The 24394-nt window shown below is 40.9% G+C and overlaps 1 protein-coding gene across 1 annotated transcript; it reads right to left on the bottom strand.

Annotated features, from left to right (window-relative positions):
• Positions 1 to 11706: 11706 nt before the first annotated feature.
• On the bottom strand, positions 11707 to 14039 carry olig1 (oligodendrocyte transcription factor 1). The gene is made up of 2 exons (XM_037109953.1): positions 13856 to 14039; positions 11707 to 13747 (listed from the first exon to the last, which is right to left on the bottom strand). Exons 1-2 carry the CDS (start codon positions 13898 to 13900, stop codon positions 12920 to 12922), a joined length of 873 nt encoding a protein of 290 aa, XP_036965848.1. The 5' UTR covers positions 13901 to 14039; the 3' UTR covers positions 11707 to 12919.
• Positions 14040 to 24394: the final 10355 nt, after the last annotated feature.

Below are 24394 nucleotides of genomic sequence, written 5' to 3'. Positions count from 1 at the left end.
TGAGGTGCTAATAGTTTTACCGCATTGCACAGTCTGATGTCACATTATCGAAACCTCTCATGTCCTATTCACACATTTAATCTGTAAATTAAGGGATTCTTAGGAGATAGGCCTAACAGATAGACAAATGGTTACACACAGACACATACATCTTACTGCAAGAGCAAAATAAAAAGAGGTTACCTGGTTAGCTAGCAATAGATGTGGCACTGGACACATTGTGTAATTATCTAAAGAAAACCACAGATTATTCTCAACAGATGCTGGCTGAAGGATGTTGAGTCAATTTATGATATTTCGTTAGGACTACACACTGTTATCTTGTCCACTAAATTATATGTCAGTTTTTAGTATTTACATTAGGTGAATATGGAAATATAAATGTTATAGCAACATTATCAATATGATGTGACCATTTGACTCAACGGGCATATGTCTGAAGTTAAGCTTAAAGCGAATATTGAATTGTCTTCTTTGCACTACAGGTCAACATATTCTTATGTATACTGGCAAGCATTTTGCTTTCGCTCCTCCAGTGTATGAAGAAAGGATCCCCCTCGCTGCACTGGACTATAATCACTACAACCACCAACCAGAGAAACCAGGTGAATGGTGAATAAGATCAAGATCACGTTACTTAATGATTGTTTCGCAGCAGTTACATTCAACAACACAAATAAACTTTCACACACATCCACCTAACACTGCAGCTCGACCTCAAACCTCTAAATCTGACACACTCTGATGTTTAAAATACAGAATCAACATTATGAGCTGTATGTCACACAGAGACAGTGATCCAGGTGAAAACTGGAGGTGAGCTACACTCGTTATGATACTGTAAGTTCAATAAAATCTACTAGAGTAAAAAACTAAGAAGAATGCTTAAATTTAATCCACGAAAATGTGGTTATTTGAATTGAAATGATAATTGAATCGAAATTAATTTTAATAACTTTTCTATTTCCTGGTCAAAATGAAAAAGGAATGAGCAGAAATTAAATGTGGTTTGATTTTCTTTTCATATTTAGAATAGACACATTGCCCTCACCTGGAAAAAAATTCAGTCAGAAGATTTTATTTTGTTTTAACCCCTGATAAGATGGCCAGGGCCATACTTAAAATATTTTTAAATTTCTTTTGTTAATTAACAATATTGATCAATATGAATTTTTCAATATCAATATGCTTTTTTTCTATGTCATCCAGCCCTAGTTGATCAACAACACTGAAGTGTTTAACACTGGTTTTACACTTTGTCCTGGTGTCTGTGTATTGTTTTGTCAATTCTGGTTCAATCAATTCTTCCTTAATAACAGACAATGATATGAAAAACAAAAAACAAAACCTACTTGTCCAAGATCCATTTCACATTGTTTTTTGTTGATGTTCCTCCTCCAACCATGGACAAGCATTGGACTGAAATTGGAGGAAATCAGTGTACAAAAACAAGAAAAAAAAATTACATTGCTATCACCACTGCAGTCTATTATTGCCAGATTTCCTCCTACCAATATGTCTCTAGCATCTTAATTCAGTGTAGGTGCTACAACTGAATGTAAATGTCAGGGATTAAAAAAAGAAAAAAAAAAAGAAAGAAAAAAAAAACTGTGTGATCCCTGATAAGTTGCTTTTGTATCCGAATTGCTTTCTAAGGCATTTGGTAAAGATGTGCCAGAGGATTTCTCAATTTACGAAACCTACTAGTTTCTGCCTTTCCTCTGTCGATTTGAGGGACTTCTCCAGGTGTTCAAGCTCCTCGAGCGTTGTAGCCTGGTCATAATTTTCTTACTAACCCTGTTCTCCTCTGTTTGTGTTTGAGGCTCCCTCTGTAAACCCAGTGTCTCCCCACTCCATCCACGCTCTCCAGGCCCCTCACCCCCACCTAACCACCACACAGACCCTCAATACTCTCAGCTCTCCCTGGATCCCCCCCTCCCACCTGGTCGACCCTGTCCCACTCCCACCTAACGTAATGCCATTCAAATAAATTTTGGAACCTTAAAGCACTGTTCTGTGCCTCTGTCACTGGGGTAACTGGCACATTTAGCTAAAAAAAAGTTTCAAAAAAAAAAAAAAAAGATCAGCAAGCTATGTGTGTGAAATACATTTAACCAATAATGTGTCATCGTGGCAAACACTCCTTACCCTCTTTCTCTGTTCTTAGGAGAATGAAAATCTTCATTGCATCGGTCCACAGATGTCTGATGCTTGAAATGCCCTCCGTATGTATGGACAGAGAATTTCACTGTATTACTAATAAATACTTTGATAATAGATGGAGAAATTACAATGTGATGTATAAAATTCTGTCACATTTTAATGCACTCTTCTGAAGATGCTACGTAGAACCATCACTGTCATAACTGTACAATATTAAAAAGACATATAGCCTACCATACAATAAGAATTAAAAAGAGTGCTTAGTAACTTTTCAGTCAATTCACAATTCAATTTAAGCAAGTATGTGCTGTTTTTTGTATGTTTGTGGCAATCACCAGGCTTTGATTTTTTTTCAGCTGAATTAAACAAACATAATATTAAACATCATCTGACTAACAACATGCAGGTTTTCAATAACGTGACTTCTATATATTTGTATTGAGATATTGTTTCCAATAGACACACATTTCTATGTATTAATGTTTCATTTTGTTTGCAATGCCTGGAAAACCAGCTGCTCTTAATCATTTTTTAATAAATTTAAATTTAAACTGAATCTGTTTAACTGTGTTTCAAACTAATCATGTAACAAAACACAGAGGAATCAAAACTTAACAAGAGTTAGCTGCTCATTTGCAGTGGTCAATGTTGAAGCTAAGGATAACATAGCATTTTGGTCTGTGTATGACTCCAAATATTATAACTGTGATAGCAATCCTGTGTTTATAGGTATTGATGGCTGTAAACACTGAAAGCAGTGAACACCAAACACACAGCAACAACTCTGCTATGGGTTAGCGCGCTGCTAACGTTAGCTGTGAAGCTAATATACTTTTTCAGTGTGCACTTAAGGTAGTGAGGACTTGGATTTATGACTTCACAAAAAATGCATAGGATTATTATCAACTAACATTTAGTGAAAAGTGCAACTGTAAAATTGAGTTGCACTAGCCTAAACACAGTTTTTACAACCACAGCTAGAATACTAACAATTGAAAAATATCAGCATTTAAAGATTACTGGCCCAAACTGGCCTCTGGAGCTAAATCTGTCTCTTTTTTTTTACTTCAACCATGTGAGCTTGTTTGGGGATAACTCACCAGGACAGATTCAGTAGGGTCCACCTCCTTGATTTCTAACCGTCTTTGCCTGCATTATGCATGAATAAGTTAAGTTTCTTATTCTTCTCATGTGTTTAATGACAGTTTATTACCTATTTCAGGGAGCATTATTGCCACCTACCAAGCCGGATGTAGGACAAGAGATGAGCCAGTGAGAAGGGTGTGTGCAGATCTAGGGCAGTGGCAGTAACAGTTTGTTTTTCAAAATAAATCAAATTAAAAAAATGATAAAAAATAACTAGAACTGCAAGCATTTATTAACGGGGCCAAGCCCCCCTGTGCACTGCAGAGCCCACGGACGTTGGCCCCAAAGGATGACAGGCTCGGGGCAAAAGTGAGGACACAGGCCAACGTCTGAGCCGTGGTATTCGCTGTAATGGAAAGTGCACTGGAAGTGCAAAAGGCTGAATGTGTGCCGATTAGGATTTGTTGTACCAAGCCATGCCCACATCGAGCAGTAATGACTACCTTCAAGATATGGCCTCAGGATTGGCCCTACATCATACCAACCAAATTTCGTAAAAATCAGTGCAGCCGTTCAAGAAATATAAACTTCCCATCGTTTTAGCGCCCCCTAGTGGCCAAAATTCTCCAAATTCAGCTCATCCCTTCCCACACTCATTCTGTCAAGAGGAGTGGTAAGAAAATTCAGCCACAGGACTACTAGAAGCTTGTGAATGGCTGCCAAAACCACCCAATTGAGGTTAAAAAAATGAAATAAAAAATGTCCAAGAAACAGTTAACCAAATATTTGAATAACTGTATGTATATTTTTAACTCAGCAGATTGGATCGCATTTTCAGAAGAACCATTAAAAATTGATTGTTGAGCCACACTTTATGAATGCTTTGTTCCACTCATTCCATCACAGAAAAATGAGAGTTGTAGAAGTCATTGGTACTGAAGACTGACAAAACTAAAAGAGATCCATAATATTTCCTAAACTTTACTGAGGTTCCCCCCTTAATCTGGGCCAGGTTCACTCATGCGCAAGTAATGGTGAAAAACTAACCCGTCTCTGGGAGCACAATGGAGGGTGCCCCCCCAACCCCATAGACTCCCCACATAGATGTTGCTGTCTGACAACCGCCTGCCAAGCAACTCAATTAAGCAGAAAAGGAGGCAAGAAAGAGGAGCCCAAACAGAGTAGCCAGAGAAAGGAAGGAAATAAAGAAGAAAGGGAAAAAAGAGGAAGGAGAGGGCTGGTGACTGTAAGGCCTCGTCCATACCCAGCCTACGTTTGGCGAGAAGCAACAGAAACACAAAACATTAAGAATAAAAAACTGATGTGCGATGTGTTAACTTGAATTCCTGCTTCCAAGGCCACTGAGGTTTCAAAGGACAAACTGAGGGCCAGAGGTTCATTGCCACAGCAACAGTGACACACAGAGAACGAGAGAGAGAGAAGCCGTTTTTAGACAGGGCAGCAAGTGGCCAATTTGCCCGTCCTTTTGGCGGCTCGGTCCATGGTTTTAGACAGAGGCGGCAAATCGGTGGACTCAAACAAACCCCCGATTTGCCGCCTCGGCGGGTACTCTTATTTCCGCCTCGCCTGCTATCTAAATCTGAGGCGTCAATGTGGCGGCCTCTGCGTGAGATGGGTGGAGCAGCAGCAGTCAGTCCATCATTTCATCCATGGACATCAAGATGAGCAACTGGACAGCCGCTGAGAAAAAAAGGAGGAGTATTATGCCTCTGTTTTAAGACAGGCTGGCACATTGCCGCCTTTACCTTGGAGCAAATGTGCTGACTTTTCTATCTTAAAAGGGCTAAAGAGAGAGATTAAGGAGCATTTCTGTATGTTCATTCACTTAGATTACTTCTGAACTGCAGATGAAATTTGGTTTCCATTTTATTAAGACTGATATAGATATCTATATATTTTTCTTCACAAAATTTACCAAATGCATATGTTTGCTGGACCAAAAATTACAGAAGGTATCACAGATGCAGTTTATTAGACCTCAGTGTGTGGCATTGTGTCATGTCATACTTAGAATAATTTGCAAGTGTGTGGTCTGTGGACAGATGACATTAAGAAAAGCAGGTTAATACTGTCTAAATAAACAAATTCATAGACTTTATTCACATATGGCAGCCAATGCTCAGTCTTTCTCTAATGTACTATTTCTTTGGATCTATGATTTAGCATGTAGTGTAAGAGTATGGAAGTGTGAACTAACTAATACACTATAACTAAAAGAATGTTAATCCTTTGTGATTGATAATCTGGTATTCTTCATATCCATTACTTGCTGGGAAAGGCTCTAACCCCATTGACAGGTGGATTATCAGAAACAAAGCCTCAATGCCAATGCAGTGCACACTGTTTGTATCAAACTTACCTGATATCCACATAGTCGTTGGGCAATAATAATATACATCAGAGAAAAACAATAGCAGACCAAGGACCCAGGGGGCCTCAGCACCAACATCCTTAAAATACACTTGTGCCCCCAGCTAAACACCCCATCTACCTTTACTATCTGCATCTACAACATTAACATGTCATTTTGAAATCAACCTTACGTCACCTCAAACCAAATAATGAGCAAAGCTTTAGAGATGCTTTCAGATTTTGTAAAGACAGTACATCTCTTGTGACCACACACCATCTTGGTCCGTCTTTTAGCTGCTTGATAAGGGTAATGAGGTGATGGTGGCCTATAAAGTTGTAATGAGGGCTGTGATGTGAATAGGACAGAGGGTTGGAATGGGTGGGAGAGAACATGATGCTTAATGAGCAGGCCAGTGGGCTCAGCAGTAACCCTGTTGTATCAGTTTGGTCTGAGAAAGAAGGGGTGACAGAGGGGATCGGGAATTTCAGGGTGGGACAACACAGGAGGGTCTGATGTTATTTAGGGAGTATGAATAAAGGCTGGGTTTGACAGTAAATGGGGGTCCTGACCAGCCCCTGTGCTCTGCTCATTGTGAAGATTAAATTTATGGCTTAACACTTCCTAAGCCAAGGACTCCCCACGTCGACTGGTTAAGTGCTATGAAACAGTATGACAAAAGCTGGAGGCAAACAACACTCTGACATGAGAGGCTGTAGGAAAGAGGACAGTGGAAGACAATGTGTACCATCCACATCTTGGGGTACAAAGTGATGGGTTGAATACACAACACTCTGAAACCCTGACATCCAAATGGATACATAAAGATTTAAGAGTGCTTTTTAAAAGTCAAATGTATAGCAACTTTTGCTGGCAAATATTTGAAAGTTTAAAAACCCCAATTTTGGGGAGACTCAACCTCCACTAGTTCTGTACAGCTGAGCATTTACTTAATGGTGGAAATCCATATAAGCAAGGAGGCCTATCTGACAGAAGAGTAAGTAAAAAAATATATATAATAAGTTTTTGTAAATAAGATTGAGAGTTAGGCATCTTCACAGAGTCCATTAGTTTTCAGTATCAGGACACCTGATGAGTGTTTTAGACAAAAAAGGTTGATATGACATGATTTTACAAATCCAGAGGTATGACCACAGATTGTGGTTGTGATCAGTACAAAGGCTAATATCCAGTGTGAGCATACAAAGTATAAGTAATAAGTCTAAATAAAATAATAAAACGCATCTATAAACATTGACTTCTGGATGGAAATGAGAAGCAAACAGTGGTCTCCCTTTGTTTTTTTGTTGGTTCATCCATGCACTCCAACCCATTGGCACCTACACCAAGAGTTATAATTCCCTAGGCAGTGACTTTGTCAATTAAGAATAGACAAACATGATACGGGTCTTTCACTGAAATGACTGATGCTGTTGTTCTTTTAGGGGGATCAATCTCTTCTTGCAGGGATACTTTGCTTTTTTCATCTACACTGCAGAAAGAAGAGAAGCTGTGCTCAAATATTCATCTGCTGTTTTGTCAAAAAGACACTCATCGAAGCATGTCTTATCTATGTGTACTGAACATTTTCTTTCATTTTCTTGTGATGAGTCTTATGTTCTCTCTTGCAGTTGCGTTTTGATGTGTCCTCAGAAGGTTTTTAAACAAGGTAAACATTTTTTGTCAACAGAGTTAAGGATCTTGTGTGAAATGATCTGTCTGCTAGATGAAGCCGACTTCACAGCTGTCTGCTACTGGCCTAGTTTGGCTTGTTATTAGCCGGGAGGCTAGATAGCTGGTCTTCCTTACTGAAGTCTATTTACCAGTCTTCAACTTTATTTTTATTACTAGCTTTAAGTGCAGTTTGGACTTGAACATTTCACAAACATTATTTCCAGAGGATGAAAACTTTCCAGAGCTGGTACATCTGCAGTGTGCTCACGATGATAGCAGAGTTGTCAGATAACTTTTGTAGATGGTGGTGGAGTGATTGTAGGGAGTGGTCTGCAGTGTACAGGGTGAACAGGAAGGGGGCCTAGACTGTTCCCTGTGGGGCCTCAGTACTGCAGACAACTGAGTGCGACATACAGTCCTGAGTCCTCACATACTGTGGCCGGATGGTGAGGTAATCGAGGATCCAGAATGCAAAGTGCTGGTCCACCCTCTTGAGCTCCAACTTGTCCCCCAGAAGTGCAGGCTGTATGGTGTTGAAAGCACTGGAAAAATCAAAGAACATGATAGACACAGTGCTTCCAGGTTTTTCCAGGTGAGTCAGTGATCTGTCTACAATGTTGCCAGGTTAGTAGGCAAACTGGAGCGGGTCCATAAAAGGAACCACCAGAGGCTGGAGATGGACAGGGACAAGCCGCTCCAGTGTCTTCTTCAGGTGTGAAGTGGGAGCAACTGGTCTGTAGCTGTTGAGGTCCTTTGGGTGAGGGGTCTTTAGTGCTAGTACCCCATAGGAGGTTTTCCCTAGCATGGAGGTACAATCCTGTATAGCTGGTCTGCATAGGACTTGAGGAGCCTGGAGCTGATCCCGTCAGAACCCACAGCATTATTTGCCTGCATCTTCCTCAGCTTGTTTCTCACCTGGATAGTGGAGAGGGACAGATTGGAGCAGGGGGGCTGAGTGTTGGGGGAGGAGGTTGGTGAGGGTCATTTGAATGTAATGGAAAGGAAGGTAGAGGTGAGGATATGGCAGTAAACATGGGGGTAGAAGAGGTGGGGGGCAGCAAGGATGACTGAGCTATGAAGGGGTGGGTAACCCTATTGAAGAATAGGTTCAGGTCATCCAAATCTGATCCCTGGCAGCCTGAGAGTCTGGTTTCCTTTACCTTAAGATGGTTTTAAGTCTTTTCCAGTCTCCACTGACATTGCTCTGTTGCTGCTGGTCCACCACCTTTCTCCTGTAGTTCCGCTCTCAGATCTTCTTTGTCAGCTCGATCTGAACAGTCATCAGCTCCTCCTTGTTGCCAGCCCTAAAGGCCCTCTTTTACTCCTTAAGGAGAGCATTTATGTCAGGATTAATCTAGGGTTTGTTTTATGAAAAGCACTGTATAGTCGGCTGCTGGACCCTCTGCCCCAACTGTTTCACAATCATCTGTCCTATCAACAACTCCGCATATGTAAACACTGACTATAACTGAGAAGGAGTGCTGCCATGAATCTTGCTGTGTGTGCCTGGGAAATCGATGGAACAAGTGGGATGGGAGTTGGTTTATTAATATTTGTTTGTGAATCTCAGCTGAGTATTACTAACGCACTTGTAGCATTTGACACTTTTCATAGCTTAGGCCAGGTCTCACTCAGACTTTTTTAATGGGTTAATCAGAGGGGTAAGCAGTAAACACTGCTGTTGGATGTGTTACACATTTAACAAGAGCAAGAAGCATTCAGTGCAAGTCAAGTCTACTTTTCTGGTTGTTGTCCACAGTTAATGCTGTGTGTGTGTGTGTGTGTGTGTGTGTGTGTGTGTGTGTGTGTGTGTGTGTGTGTGTGTGTGTGTGTGATGAAATGGAGATGAGTTAAAGTGCTAACACAAAGACTGACCAGACCCCTGTGTCGCTGCAACAATCAAACCAGCAAACAGGAGAAAGTGATAGCCTCTTTGAGGAACAGAGAGAATGAGCAGAGAATGAATGGGGGGGAGAAATTAAGGAGCCAAACAAAAAAAGAAAAGAAGAAGGGCTGAACCATCCCGAGAGCAGGAGGAAATAGACGGTGGGCAAAGGTTGCGGAATAGAGAGCAACTCAGAGAATTTAGCAATGTAGCTAATCCCTCCAGAGATAAAGCAGCTATATGTAAATGAAATAAGTGAAGTATGACCATCTTACTTTGATCTTTGAATCTCTCCCTGCCTCTCCCTCCTCTACTCCTTCACTCTCACCCTCTTCTCCTTCCTCTTTTCTCCTTGTGCGAAAATCAAGCCTTATTTAGCTTAATCTCACTTAATGGCATCCAGCTCCTCTTTTGTCCTCCCTGATGCTAATAGATTCCCATCCTTTCTCTCTCACTATTCACATATCTACCCTGCATAATCCTCTTATTCTGGGGTAGTATTTTATCAGCATTATGATTATGATTATTTTCTTTATTATTATTCATGCAGGCAGTGCTAAGGGCCAGGTTGTGGCTGAGAATATCATCCATTCTGCCAAGGCCTCTTATTCTCGCCCAGAATGAAGCTGCCTGCTTTCTTCCAGAGGGATAGTGAGTTTGCAGTAGTGAACCCCATTCAGCAAGACATGTTTTCCCTGCGTTTGAACATATTATGAAGTGAGTGTAATGAGTAGCACCAAATCACCCTTCCCAGCTCCTTAACACAGAGAAACATCAAGAATTTGAGGATGGAGAAGAGAGGGGGCTCATTATCAAAAGGCCTCCTTCTGTGGAGCAGTAATTACATGGGTGGGTTTTGATCTTTTGCTTGTTGGGATGATGAATAGGGGAAGAGATGAGGACTGTTTCACTATTTCTGGTTGGTGTGGAGGGTGGAAGAAGCTGTCATTGATGCCCTGCAAGCATCAATGGTAAGGAACCAGTGAATGTTGTGTGGCACAAGGATATGTTTGCCTCTATTAATGTTCTGAGTAATAACTTCTCAAGGAATTTTGGGATAGCAGGCAATGTTGTACTGACCAGAGAAGAGAGAGGTGCCATAAATAGACATATTAACTAAATAGTGCACATTCAGACCAAATCTAGTGGTGTGGCAAAAGCACTGCAGGTTGGTGCAGTGGTGTGGGAGTGTCCCTCCATGGTGTGTGTGACATGTTGTGAACCCCTGCTGATCAGTTTGTAAAAAGACATATCTGCTATGTTGTTATTCTACTGGCATGCTGGTCCTTCTAGTGATTGTTTTTCCTCATCGGCGGATTAAAAATAGCAGTTAACAACCAGGAGGAGTCAGATCATTTTTGTGTTTTAAACTGCAGGACGAGACTGAACCTAAGTGAAAGTGAAACTTGACGCTACACAGAAAAATGTCCGTTGCCTTCCCTCTGTAACATTAAGCCCTGCTAAATAATATGCCCTGCCACTGACCTGTCACTGACTCTGCTTATGATCTCCAGTCACGCTTCTGCCAAAGTAGGTTTAGGATGCCAGTCCTACAGTGATTGTCAGCATCAATGGATGTGTTTTAAAGTGGTGCAAAATGCCAAAGTGAGAGGCAGTGTCACTCTTATTCTTATCGCATCATATGTGATTTGCCACCGGATTGTAGCATCGGGCTGCACTTCTCTAAAAGTTGAGCTACCTTCAATTTTCCATCTGTGTTTTTATGTAGAACCTCGTGGCCTGCACTGACGCAGCAAAAACTGACTACCTTCATCAAAATGAACAGGAAGACCTGCGTTTTTGACACACTGCCAAATTTGGTCTGACACCAGCCTAATGAAGGTAAAATGCATCAGAAAGCTCCACCTTATTTTGCCAAAAAGTGACAAATGTAGTGTAAAGGATTGGTCTTTCAACCTGTGGAAGCACTGTTTGTAGAGTCAACCATGTCTTCTAAAAAACTGAGGTTATATACAACTAATTTGCGACAGAAAGAAAATTTTAGTGGAAAAGTAACTCTACCAGGATTACAATTCTCATTAAAAAAAAAAAAAAGGAAATGGAGAAAATTCAATCATAAAACAGATATTTATGTTGCTCATCTTTCACAATTTTCTCTCTCTCGTTTTCCACTTCTGCTGTGATCAGCTGTCAATAGGTGTTAGGGTTAGGGTTAGTTTTTTAGTTTAGTTTAACCAGCCAGATCATGCTACAATCTTCTTCAGACGATTAAAATCTGTTTCCCTCTGTGCTGCCATTAGCTGTCCTTTTAGCGCAAATCATTGAAATCTTCTCCACCCCATTCACCTAAGCATCCCAGATTTGAGCTTAGCAGAAGACCACTTCTCTTCACATCCATCCAGATTTCAGCCATTCTATGTATCCAGTCACACTACAACCAGTGTCTAGAACCCACCAAGGGGTATCCTGTATCGTGCAGATTCATAACCCCCTTAAAATACAATGACATTACAATGGGATCTAATCACTAAAGATGGATCACATTTCTCATTTTTATTATACACATGTCAATAAATACATGTTTTTATCACTTTTAATAAGTCTCTCCTATTTGACATAAATTAAAATTTAAAAAAAATATATTTGGCAATTCACAAAATGTTAATATGGAATGTATCAGTAACATTTTTCTGACAATCTTATTCGTTGCTTTTAACCCCTTACCCTAACCCTCAACAATAGGACTTTTGTTGCCTAAACCCAATCAAATCCAAACTCTGGTGTCCTGCACTTTGTGTACATATCATCCACATTAAGTATGTGGTGTTTCATTCATTTGAGAAAATGTTGCCTTTGAACATAATCCAGGAAGACATTAGACAGACTGTTTCTCCAGGTAGTCTGGTATCATTTTAAAGTGACATAAGATATATGCTAAATAATGTAAATAAACAGATTTTTGAATGGTTCTGACAATTAAACTTAATGTTTCTTCTAATGACAAGTTTTTTTTTAATTTACAAGTTTTTTGTGTTTTTTTCTGACACAATTGTACAGCTGTTTCCTCTCAGTCCACTTTTTTTATTTAAATTGTATCTTTCATTTGCTTTGCATATTGTATTGTGAAACATTGTTGTCCAGTACAATGCAAAAAAGTCTGCTTCTCTAAACTTTGGACTAGAACTATACTATCCTACTCCAAGAATTAGAATCACTCACACGAAACCAGAAATGCACAGAGAATAATTATATACACTAATTTAAGCATTCCAAAAAGACACATATGTAGAACTGCTCAGTATAACTTTGAGTCTGATATCAAATGAATGCATATTCAATGAAACAAAACACTTAAGTGAAAGTTGGGGGAAAAAACAAGAAATAAGCAAACAAAAAACTGTGATCAGTCTCTTTGAGTATATTGCTAAATTGTTATTAGTGAGTGGAAATACATGACACAACCATTTTGTAACCTGTCCTCTTCAAAGCAGTGTGAAGAGCAGAGACATAAACACAAATGCAATTATATCTTATGTGAGAGATGACCTGTCTAACCCTCACCTGCTATCTTCTCATCTTTCAACCAATACAACATAACACAACACAACAAACGCACCACACATACAGTCATTACACCTCAAACTTTAACATTATCAAAAGAATAACTTCCACTTTCGAATAAGATCCATTAGGTTTAGAAAATGTATACATCAGAGAAGTAGCTGTACACATTAAAAAGGTTAAATAACAATTCATACAAAAAATGTTCATCTTCATGTTCAGGGTGTCACAGGGAATCTTGGAGCTGGAGTGGAGTGTCTAAATCTGGGCAGTCTACAGACTCCACAGGGACACAGGGGCCCTTCTGAGGCCCCAGCAGAGCTCCACTGTACAGGGGCCAATGAGGCCTCCAAAGGCCCAGGAGACAACAGTGGACATTTAGCAGCAGAGGATGATGTAGTAGAGGAAGAAGACGAAGAGGAGGTGGGTGCTGAGGTGAGGAGGGACTCCTGGGTGAGGAGGAGCTGACTGGGGCCAGAGATGAAGGGCCAGCCTCCAGTGAGCAGCAGCCTGGGGACTGGCCCTGTGTTCACCCCCATTCCCACACTCACCTCCCCCAGCAGCCGGCGCATCTCCTGCAGAGATGAGCCCAGGAGGAGGATGTAGTTCCTGGCCAGAACCAGGGTTGAGATCTTGGAGAGCCGACGGCCTGGAGGAACTCCGGGCTGGTGGGACTGAGAGGAGGAGGCAGAAGATGGCGAGGAGGCGTAAGGCACCATGACCTCCCTCAGGGCATCCATGGCAATGTTCAAGTCTTGCATTCGCTTCCTCTCCCTGCTGTTGATCTTTCTCCTGAGCTCCTGCTGCTCCCCAGGGCTCAACTCCCTCTGAGTTTTGGTCGATTTTTGGCCACTCTGAAGGCTGAGCATGGGTGCCGGGTTTAGTCGGGAGCTCAGGTTGAAGCCTTGGGGGCAGTGGTGTAAATCCTGGACAGACCCCGGGCCACAGACAGCTAGAGACCGCTCCTGGGCCCTCATCAATGGGTTTGATAGGACATTCATCGTCTCTCCAGAGAGTTGTGCTGGTCTTCTTAGGATCAGATCAGTCTACCTCAGAGTAAGAAAATATAAAGTTTGGTAGACAAACCAAAAATAGTCAAGAAGCCAAAGCAAAAAATATTTCAACTCTGCTTATAAAAATTCCAAAAATCAAACCTTTATTCCCTCCACCTCCTTCTTCTTGCAGAATACAGCTGCCATCCAGCACGAAAAAAAAAAAAAAAAAAATCACTAAAAGTTTTTCTTTTGGGCTTCAAAGATTTCTGGCTGCACAAGTGAGTGAATGAGTGAGCAAGTGAGAGCTTCTAAAGCAGCAGCTCAGTTTTATCTCATTTCCACAGCTGCGTGAGGCGAGAATGACAGCTCACACAGTGGAAAAGTGAGCTAAATGCTCCCCTCACATACCCCCACCTCAGCTCAACTCCTCCCAGATGCATGATGTGCTATTTAGAAACACCCATACGCATGTCTGACTTTGTGATATCTGACAGTTACATGGGAAACAATTGGTTGAAGATGGCAAAACCCAGGATTCCGGATTCCTGTTGAATAAAACACTGCACAAGAAGATAATACAACATAAAAGCATTAGACATACAGACAATTTAAAAATGAAAAAAATGTCCATGTGCTGTTGAGAGTGATACACATACTGTTCTGTGATCTTTTGTTTCGGACATTTTCTTTATTATTTTGTATTATTTTTTATGCAAGGAACATCAACATTAAAACTGATTTTACTTTTCAAATTGAAAATAAGTACACGAGAAGTTTTCTATATTATGTGCAGTTTTTGTGATGGCTCAAATTTTGGAATTAGGTGTTAGTAAACATGTGGATTAACTAAAGTAAAAAGTCATGACCTGCATCATGTTGCCATTTTTTTTAAATTTATTTTTTCACAAGTTAAAGTATGTAAAGAAAGTTTTCCAAATGATGAAGAGGATGATTTATTCCCTGCATTTTGTCCAGGATAAATGCCATGTCACTGTGAGCATGTTAGCGTGCTGATACAAGCATTTAGCCTCAAACTAGCCACAGAGAGTCGCTGCCGGTAGGCTCTTTCTTGCTCGTGACAACATGATCAACACAGTTTTTACTGTTTCTTTGAGTGAAGTCAATTGGAAGCACATGCAAAAAAAACAACAATGTAGGCTTAATGGAATGTGCCACTACAATTATTTAACAACATGGAAACCATTAAAATCATTAGTACTTTGTTATGCAACAAAGAGCAGGTATTAACAATATTAGTGTGGGTAATAATTGTGACAGAGAACAGTTTTCACAAACAGTGAATGGATGCATCATCATGTACTGGGAATGAATTGATGGTTTTGAAGTGAAGGTTATTGTTGCCCAGTTCTGGGCTAACCAAATTGGGTGTCAAAGAGTTGGGCATGGATCCAGACAGCCAGACAACAGGCCAATTGACTCCAACCACAGGTGAAGCTGGCTTGGGGCATCACGCAAGGCTGGAAACCTCAAATGTGCCATTCATGAGCCACAAAGACCTCAGCATCACCTCGTTCACAGCTCCTCCTCCTTGTAAAGCCCATCTGAGCAGGAGAAAAGGAAGGCAGGGGGAATAGGGGAAGGACAGCACCATCACAAACAGAAAGCAAGTTGTTTACGATGAAAGCAGAAGGAGATGCAGAGGAGGAAGACTCTTTCTTTTTTTCCCAAGCCGCTCCTCTCTTGTCGTTCAACAAGTGAGAGATGTGTGTGGAGGCGCTTCCCTTCCCTGCCAGTGGTGCGGTGGCGTCCGGCTGCCGCTGTGATTGAAGCTGAATGGACGGCTGCAGACGGACAGGAAAGGGAGGGCCTCATGAAAAGGTCCAGGCGGATGGCCCTCGCACCTGCAGGAGAACAGGGTGCAGGCAGCCATGATGAATGTGTGTGTATGTGTGCGAGAGAGAAAGAGGGAAAGAGAGAGAGAGAGAGAGAGAGTCTGTGCGTGTGTGTGTGTGTGTGCGCCTGTGAGCTCAATTTGATTTCTAGTGCCTGTCTAACAATGAGAGGTACTAAACTGAGTAATGAAAGAAAACAAGCCATGATCGTTTGAGATCTGGTTTCAGTGTCAAGAGAAAAAAAGAGCACCTGCAAGGAGCCACACATACAGAAGTCAAAAAAGAGGAGAAAGAAAGATGCTGGTGTCTACCAGCATACCTCCCTCCCTTTTTTTATCCAGCACATACAAGGGAAAGAAAAGTGAGCTTGATTTGGGGCTGCAGTCTAGCATATCCGCCTGCCAGCTTCCAGGCTTCTTTTGAAGAGGGTAGACTAGGGCAGGAGCACCGGTGGCTTCAGGGCAGGGGGAAGACTAGTGTCTTTATGGAGGAAGTACTTTCCATCTGGGCAAAGGCCTTCCAATGTTAGGTCTGCACCTGTGAGCTAAATGCCTCGCCTGTGTGGAGCCATTTCCTGCGGCTGACAAGACAGGAAGATAACTCAGCCAAATTCCTGGCACAATTTATCCCCCAGTACAGCATGACAAAACATCCAAAGTGATACTTAGGGGGGAAAAAAATCAAAATGGTTGGAAATTCTGCTCGTTGTGTTTGTCAAATGATTGGAATAAACATATTTCCTGAAAATCATTTGATTTTCTTTTACTATCTTCCTTGTGTGGTTTCAGTTTGTTTTTCGGAACACGTATCCATAGTTTGAACAAGTCTCTTTGTTTTCTGTTTATGATAAATATCATCCTAATAATACCAGTATTGTTTTACATGCAGCAGATTAGTTCAAAATGATTTAGACTCAGGCTTTAAATCTAAGTATTTTCCAGTTTACAGAAAATAAGGTTTATGGCAACGTGTAATAACATTTTATGGCCCATCATTCCGGTGACTAAGGATAAATCTTTTGATAATTCATCAGACTCACTTTAAATAAATACAAAATCAATACAAAATAAAACCTTTCTTTTTTTCTTTTTTTTTAAAAAAAAAAAAAAAAAAAAAAAAACTATGTTACATCTACACTGCAAATGGCTTTTGTAAAATGTTACCTTTGGGATTAAATAATATACAGAATTTGACATGATACCAACATTGGACATGTAATGTGGCTTTTGCTCTCATAAGGTTCATGGATATATCAAGGGAAAACAGTATGAAAGCATTCTAGAATCTCCCCATGTGATTGTATTGCTATATTTAAACAGCAGAGGATACAATCATGTTGCTCAAGAGGACACTTGTTCTCATACTCCACCTCTGATAGGTTGACTATGTTGGCTTCGTTTTCAATGCTTTACTCAAACTGTAAGCTTACACAGGCACTCCAGTGATGTCTGTATTTAGTGGTGTTTTAGCTGTTGTGACACTCCGAACTCATTCTCCGAAGCTTTTTCTCTGCAAGAGTGACTCAAGGCCACTTAGTAGGAGCAGGCAAGCCGGCTGTCCACAGGGTGGGCTGCTCTGCTGCTGTACACCACCTGTCTGATTCACCCAACAAGCCAAAACATAGTGATGCGGTAGCCAAGTGGTGTGTTTACCAGAGGGGAAACTTAGCCTCACAATCCATTGCATCAATTATTTTTATGAGCCAGTTGCGAGAAGAACATGATGCCATTAACATGAGACATCCACTGAATACACAGTTAATAAATAACGCGTCAGTTACACTGACAGAGATTTTCGTGGCCCTGGTCGTCCACTACAGAGACAGCGGGATCTGTGGGACCCACAGCGATTGCCTCTTCTTGGCTGTCTCCCATGTCACACATTCTTAGATGCCCTGGTAGCCCCGCTGTACAACAAGAGGGAGGGAAGGATTTCTCCTAGGAGAAATTTGGGCCATTAGCAAAGGATACATAGGCTAGAAAGCACGGTGTAGCCAATAATATATATTTCTGTGGATGATGTAGGGCAGCAGTCCTCAATAGGCCCACTGGCCTCTTATTTGTGGACCCTGAACTGTTATTCCTTCACTATGTGTTTTGGTTGGGTCGCCACATGTATACCGGGACTTGTCTCCATGCCAATGATACACAGACAACTGGGTCACTTACTGCTGTGAGGGCAATTTTTAACTTTCACTTTCATTTTGGGAGCAGTTTTGAAGAGACGTTTCCTCAAAATTCAGAGGTAAGAACAACAAAAATAAATGCACTGAAATTGTCATATCAAGCTGCATGCAGGATTCCATTCTCAGCCATTCTCAGATGCAGAAATAATAAAAGAATGCATGACTGAAGTGATGAACACAATATTTGAAGGCAAACAAAAACAGGAAATATACTATAAACTATATAATTTATGTCAAAATGGAAATTGCATTTTATTTCAGTTCATGTTTTTGTTGTCCTTTTAAATGAAAATGCCATTTTGTTGTGAATATTACAGTAGTATTGCATGTTACCTGACCAACCTCAATACATGGACCTTTGAGTCATTGAAAAAAATCGTGGTGGCCCTTTAAGATTTGTACTTGAGTACCCCTGATATTGGGAGAGGACAAACGTTATCTTTTTAGTTTAGTCTTACTCAGGCCAGTGCTTGTTTATTTCTTACATTTTAACTTAAAACTCTCACATCAGCTACAGCACTGCATGAAATGTGGGATTTTCTTCCCCGTAAATGCCCGGAAATCTCCCTCATTTTCGGCAATTAACAACAATTTACAGCCAGTGAACGTTGCGTTCATCTGTGCCATATATTGACGGAAATAAACCATGTTCTCACTCAGTATTGGATGAAACCACTACTTTTAAAGAACAAAAATCACTGGCAAATCTGTCACTATTGGTCACCCTGGGTCATTATGAATGTAAACCCCAATAAAACAGTTTTCCAAATTTTATATATATATATATATATATATATAGGCCCTGGGAGGGGTACTGGAGAGTGCTCCAACCGGGGACTCCGTCGTTCTACTGGGGGCCTTCAACGCTCACGTAGGCAGCGACAGTGTTACTTGGAGGGGTGTGATTGGGAGGAACGGCCTCCCCGATCTGAGTATATCACTGTATTTTGGATTATAGCACATGACAGTAGGAGAACTGTGGGTTATGGTAATTTTACAGTATATGCTAGTGTTTTATGAAATCTGCTATTTTCCTGCCATTAATCCTCACCATTCTAAAAACGAAGTATGCAGGGCTTGTCAAATAGACAGCCCTAGGCTACCACATTCATTCGGGTTTCTATGCATGCTGGTTCAATGAAGAGACATAATCATAACTGAATTGATTACATTTTGTTGTCATTGCCAATCATTCCTAACCCCTGACCTTGAATAAAAATCAGATGCAGACCGTTAAGTAATAAGTCTGAGAACCCTCATATAGAACACAAGAGAATATACACTCCATGACATTGCTGTAGCTTATTACAAAGTGCTCATTTGAACAGCAGACTCTAGGTAATGCTGAGAACATTTGTATCACAAAAATGACAAGGTATCGCTTCATCACATTCGGAAGAAACTGTCTCCAATACAGTCATTAGTGACAGGCTTTACTGAACTCATGAGCATAACATCAGATGCTGAATTAAAATAGCATCAAGAACAATGTAAAACTGATTCCATCAACAACATTGTAACACTGCATTAAAATGCCACCTAGAACAGTGTAACAGAACAGTCTAGCTTTAAAAAAGTCTAACATCTCTGTTAAAATATCAAAATATGAAAGACTAATGGAGGGAGAGAAAGAAAGAAGCATACAAATGAGGGAAGAAACTCTTCAAGGGAGAGTGAAAATGGTTAAAGACAGGACGAAAAGTGCAAAGAAGAAAAATGCAAGAGAGAAGAGGGGGTGGTTAGTTATAGTTTAGGGAGGATTACCTCTGGAAAACTAGTGTGCAATGAATGATGTTGAATTAATAAACAATAAAACAATGACACATACATTTTACAATAAAACAATGATATGAAGGTCAGCAACACCTGCGGCTAAATGAGCTCAAACTAGCTACAGAGCTTGCTTCACTGCCCTATTTAGCAACCTGAACTAATGAAACAGACCTAATGAAACATCTGAAATGTCAACAGTTCAATAATTATGCAGACAAAACAACACTCAGGAGATAAGCATAACTTTACTTCACCTGCTCTGTTGAACTCCACATGGACTTCTCTGACTGGAACAATATGACGGAGCTGTGCTCTCAAAAGTCAGGTTCAGGAATAGCCAGTTAGGTTACATACTGTCACTCAAAAATGAGTAGTTTGAGGAGTTTGATCAGAAAGAAGTGCTATCATCAAGCCCATGATCATCAGTAAGATGCTGATGGATAATGACTGGACTTGAGAAGGGAAGTTAGCACATGTCTCATCTGCTTGACATCTGCTTGTTTTATGCTGTTAGATTACAGTTTCTTATTGTTAACAGAGTGTTAACTGTTGCTTTACATGTAAGCATGAATATTTAACAGTGTTTTACAGTCATTTTAAAATACAGTAAGATAATGTTGAAATTTAAAAATTTATAAATTTACAGCAATTCATTATAAATACTGTTTAATGTTGTTAAATTGCAGTTATCTACTGTTTTTGTTAAATGACTGATTTACCTGTTCATTCACATGTGAGGGATGAAAATGTAACATTATTTTACAATTATTATAAAATACAGTAGGATACTATTGTAAATCCACCGAAAATATACAGCAACTCGTTACAGTGCACCCCAGTGACACAGCATCAGGTGCTCCTGTCCGTCTACCTCAGCACAGCAGAGTGACACAGCATCAGGACTAAAGGCTGCACCAGTAGACCTGCTGACTGGCCATCTCTTCTGACAATGTAAGACAAGGGCTAGTTCACAGCGGACCATTTCAAATAAAAAAGCAGTTATACATCTTTCAAAAACAAAGATGGGAGAGTGTCAACATGACTTTTTTAGTCTTAATTAATTGGGAAAAAAATCAAAAGAAGCTGGCTGAAGTACTCAAACAGAAACGATAGAGTGCACTGCTTCTGCTGCTAAATGTTTTCTTCAAAAGAATACAGAATTAATAAGGAAGGACTAAAGGACTGGAAAAATCCAAGCCACTTGCTGAAGGTTCATGAGGATAGCCAGGAGCGCAATACCCACATGGCAACGTGGAAGGAGTTGGAGGTTGTTTTGCAAAGCGGCTGATAAATAGATAAGATAAGCAAGAGATGGCACTTGCTGAGGCTGAGAGATAATATATTTGCACAATGCGTTATTTATATTGTATTATATCACTTGTCTCTTTCTTCAGTTTTTATTTTGTGAGATATTTTTGACTTAAAAGAAATACAATTTTGAATACATACATGCAGTTTCTGTGTGAGTGTATAAAAATTGATTGTGAATTGACTACAATACAAGGGGGGGATCTTGCCTAGGGCACCAAATTATGCAGGGTCAGCTCTGGCCTGAGGAGTTTCTTGTGGAAAACTCTCTATGGTCAGGTGTATGAGGAGGTCATCAACACCTTGGCAGCACTCACAGAAACAGCAGGGACAGAGGAGCGAGTGAGAGTCCATGTGGAGTAAGAGGGTGAACAACACTACCATCAACAGAGCACTTGCATAACAATTCTAAATGTAATGACAAAATGTCTTCCTTTCATTTATTCAGAGGCATACATTCACTCACACACACACAAACACACTCACACACAGGTGTGTGTATTACCTAATAGGTATAAATAAGTATGTTGGACTACAAAGAACTATAATGGAAATGGAAATGTTCTATAAGAATCTGCCTCTTCCCTGAAGGTACAGCCCCAGAGGCGGGGGCCACAGAGGTGCATAACTTCTTTGCAAGCTGTGTTAAAAAGGAGAAGAGGGAGGAGGATAGTGTGATGCGGAGTCATGGGGCTGCCAGTTGGTGCTACATTACATTAGTGACTCTGAGTTGACACACTTCCAGTCTATTCTTGACGTCTGGCAGGAGAGGTCAGGTGGGCTACTGCCAGATGCCAAGAGGCTGCTGGCAATCCCAGCAACTAGTATTCCTTCTGAGCCTAGTTTCACTGTTGCTGGGAGATTGACTGAGGAGAGGCGTTCTACCCTCAATCCAGAAAATGTAGATGCACTTTTATTCTTACATAGCAACATTTAAGGTTCCTGGACTCATTATGCAAGAACGTGGTAGATGATTCTGATAGTTAGCCCTTATTAGTTTCTGGGCAGTGTTTTCTTGCAAATGGACAAATATTCAAATGTGTGATATGGCAGTAGGGTTAGAGAAGAATCCATCGCTCCTGGATCAACACAACCAATCAGAGCCAAGGGGAATGTCTGAGAAGTGTCAATCATGCATGTGCATACGCACAGTTTGTACTCGGCAGTGTACTTCCCCCGCACAGGCACAGTGTCTGCTTTCACCTAGTCAGATAGGTTCAAGCTCAAACTGTAAACAACGGCAGAGAGGTAACCACAGAAACATGCCCCACCGTTGCACACGTCAAAGAGAAGAAATAGGAAGACTGACAAGGAAAAGCAGTGTAAAAACAAAGAATTGGACTGAGCCAGAAATAAAACAATGATAATTAAAGCTGCAAGCAGCGATGAATGGGCCCTCGCAGTCCACACACATCGGGGCATGCTGCTCTTGGGGCGTGCCACATACGCGGCCCCATTGCCTGATTATTGTGTGTTGGACAGCGCAGGCAGGGGTTAAATGTTATTTCCTGTGTCCAACATGTGGCGCTGTGACTATAACTGTATATTGGCCTATGTTTTCAGGGCTGGACTCTTATCAAACGTGAAATTTGGTCCAGATAGGAATGAGGAAGGTGTTCCGTTACAATGTGGTGGCCTGCTCCTGCCGATATTAAACAAGGTACGCTGAAGTCCGAAGAACGTTCTGCAATCTATATGAAAAAAAAATGGACTGCAGGTGAAAAATCTATCAAAGTAATTTGTGGTCAGTTATGTTTTGATTATTAACTGGTGGCGACACTGTCGGAGGGTGTGCTTACCTTTTAGTTGCATGTCATCTTGTAGTGTATGAAATGGAAGAAAAAAGCAATTAATGTCATGTAAGTAGAACATTTGTCTGAATTCCTGTGTCCAATAGGTAGCATTATGGATATGACACAGTATTGATGCATGGAGTATTCAGGGCGCCATTGTATACATGTGTGATGAATTTGGTGTACATGGGAAATTGTATGTTGAAGTTATAAGGACTTGATGCTTTATGGCGAAGCATGAAAATGGACCGTACCACCATTCAAACCTACATGTTTGAAGTAGGCAAAAGCTTTTGACAACTGTTCATGTTCAAGGTTTGAGGATGATACTGAGTTAATTGGAAGTCTGTGGTGTTCAATCTGTAGCAGGAGTTCATTAAAGTACAAGGCATGGAAATAGATCAAAATAGGGGCGAAATGGGATTTTTGAATGAAAATGGCCGACTTCCTGTTGTCATTCATGTATGTGTATGTAGGAGGCTTTTTAATATTCCAGGGGGTGCTATAGAGTCTAATGGTAACACCTTTCATCAGCTATCACCTGGAGGGCATTGGCAATAATTGTACCAAGTTTCGAGTTAATCCGACCTACTGATGTGGACTTAGTGCCACCTAGTGGTAATCAGCCAAAGTTTTGCACAGGGCCTTAGGGGCTCATGGGGAAGTAGTAACGCGAGTTTCATGTGATTCGGAGACCAACGTGGAAATATGCAATACTTCGTGTTTGGAACAAAATCTGCAGGACGTTGTTATTTGATAACATAAATATCAAAGTGATTTTAATTGTGTTTAAAAGTGTTTGTCAGGAGGGTCAACAGATGCTGTGTGCAAAGTTTCATGCAAATCGGTGAAATCGCCTGGGAGGAGTTCAAAAAAGTAGATTTGTGACATTTTGCAAATTTGCCAAAAAAAAGTGGACTAAATGGGCGTGGCCTATATCATGAGACTCAACACAATTCAGGGAAAGCATGGATGTAAGGTTTTTGAATGTGCAATAAAGTACATTGGAGTAATAAAGCAAAACGCACATTCCTTGATTATAGCGCCACCTAGTGGTGGAAATTTGCAATGACAAAACCTTACAATTTTTTGTGCAGATGTGACTTATACTCCAAGTTTGGTGAGTTTTGGGGTATGTTTAAAATGCGAGCGTTTGGGACAAAAAAGTCGTCACTACAAAAACAATAGGGACCTCGCAAGACCTGCTCAGCCCCTAACTAACTGCTGCTGACACATCTTTCTAGCAGCCTGGCTAGGCTGTCTTTTGTCATTTCAGACAGCTTCAGAGAGAAATTGTTGGTGTCAGCTGTAGCAATGTTGCTGTTTATTGTGGTGCTGTGTGCCTGAGTTCCCTGTTTCCATCTGCATTTGGCTTTATATCGCAAACTGTCATCTGTTTACAATGACCAAAAGAGTGTAATGAGAAATTAACAGTTGCCAATGAATGATTTCACTATGTGTCCCTGCGGGCAAACAGGTGCCACAGCAACAATGGGAATATAACAGAGCAGGACTTCTGAGAGGGAAAAGGCTGCTCTGCATCAAAGCAGGGGTGGTGGACACACTTGTCTGGCTGCTGCTCTGTGAGGCTTGGCCAAAGACATGAGAAGATTACAAGCTGTTAATAAGGTGGAACCAATCGGCTGAAGGTCTGCTTTTGTCCTTCCCAGTATGCTTTGTGAGCACCAGCCACCAGCCTGGGATAGTCGCCATTTGGTGCTGATCATAGTGTAGTAAGGATAATAAAGGTGGGAGGGGTGTAAGGTTTAAGCCCTTGGGCCATTTG

This window comes from Acanthopagrus latus, chromosome 9, assembly GCF_904848185.1.
Source record: "Acanthopagrus latus isolate v.2019 chromosome 9, fAcaLat1.1, whole genome shotgun sequence".
NCBI lineage: Eukaryota > Metazoa > Chordata > Actinopteri > Spariformes > Sparidae > Acanthopagrus > Acanthopagrus latus.
This window is presented reverse-complemented; position numbering and strand designations above follow the sequence as displayed.

Excerpts from the sequence above, each read along its gene's own strand:
- olig1 (XM_037109953.1), bottom strand. The coding sequence starts at position 13,900 with ATGGCAGCTGTATTCTGCAAGAAGAAGGAGGTGGAGGGAATAAAG. Across the intron at positions 13,748-13,855 it reads AGGAGGTGGAGGGAATAAAG|ACTGATCTGATCCTAAGAAG; the intron begins GTTTGATTTTTG and ends ACTCTGAGGTAG.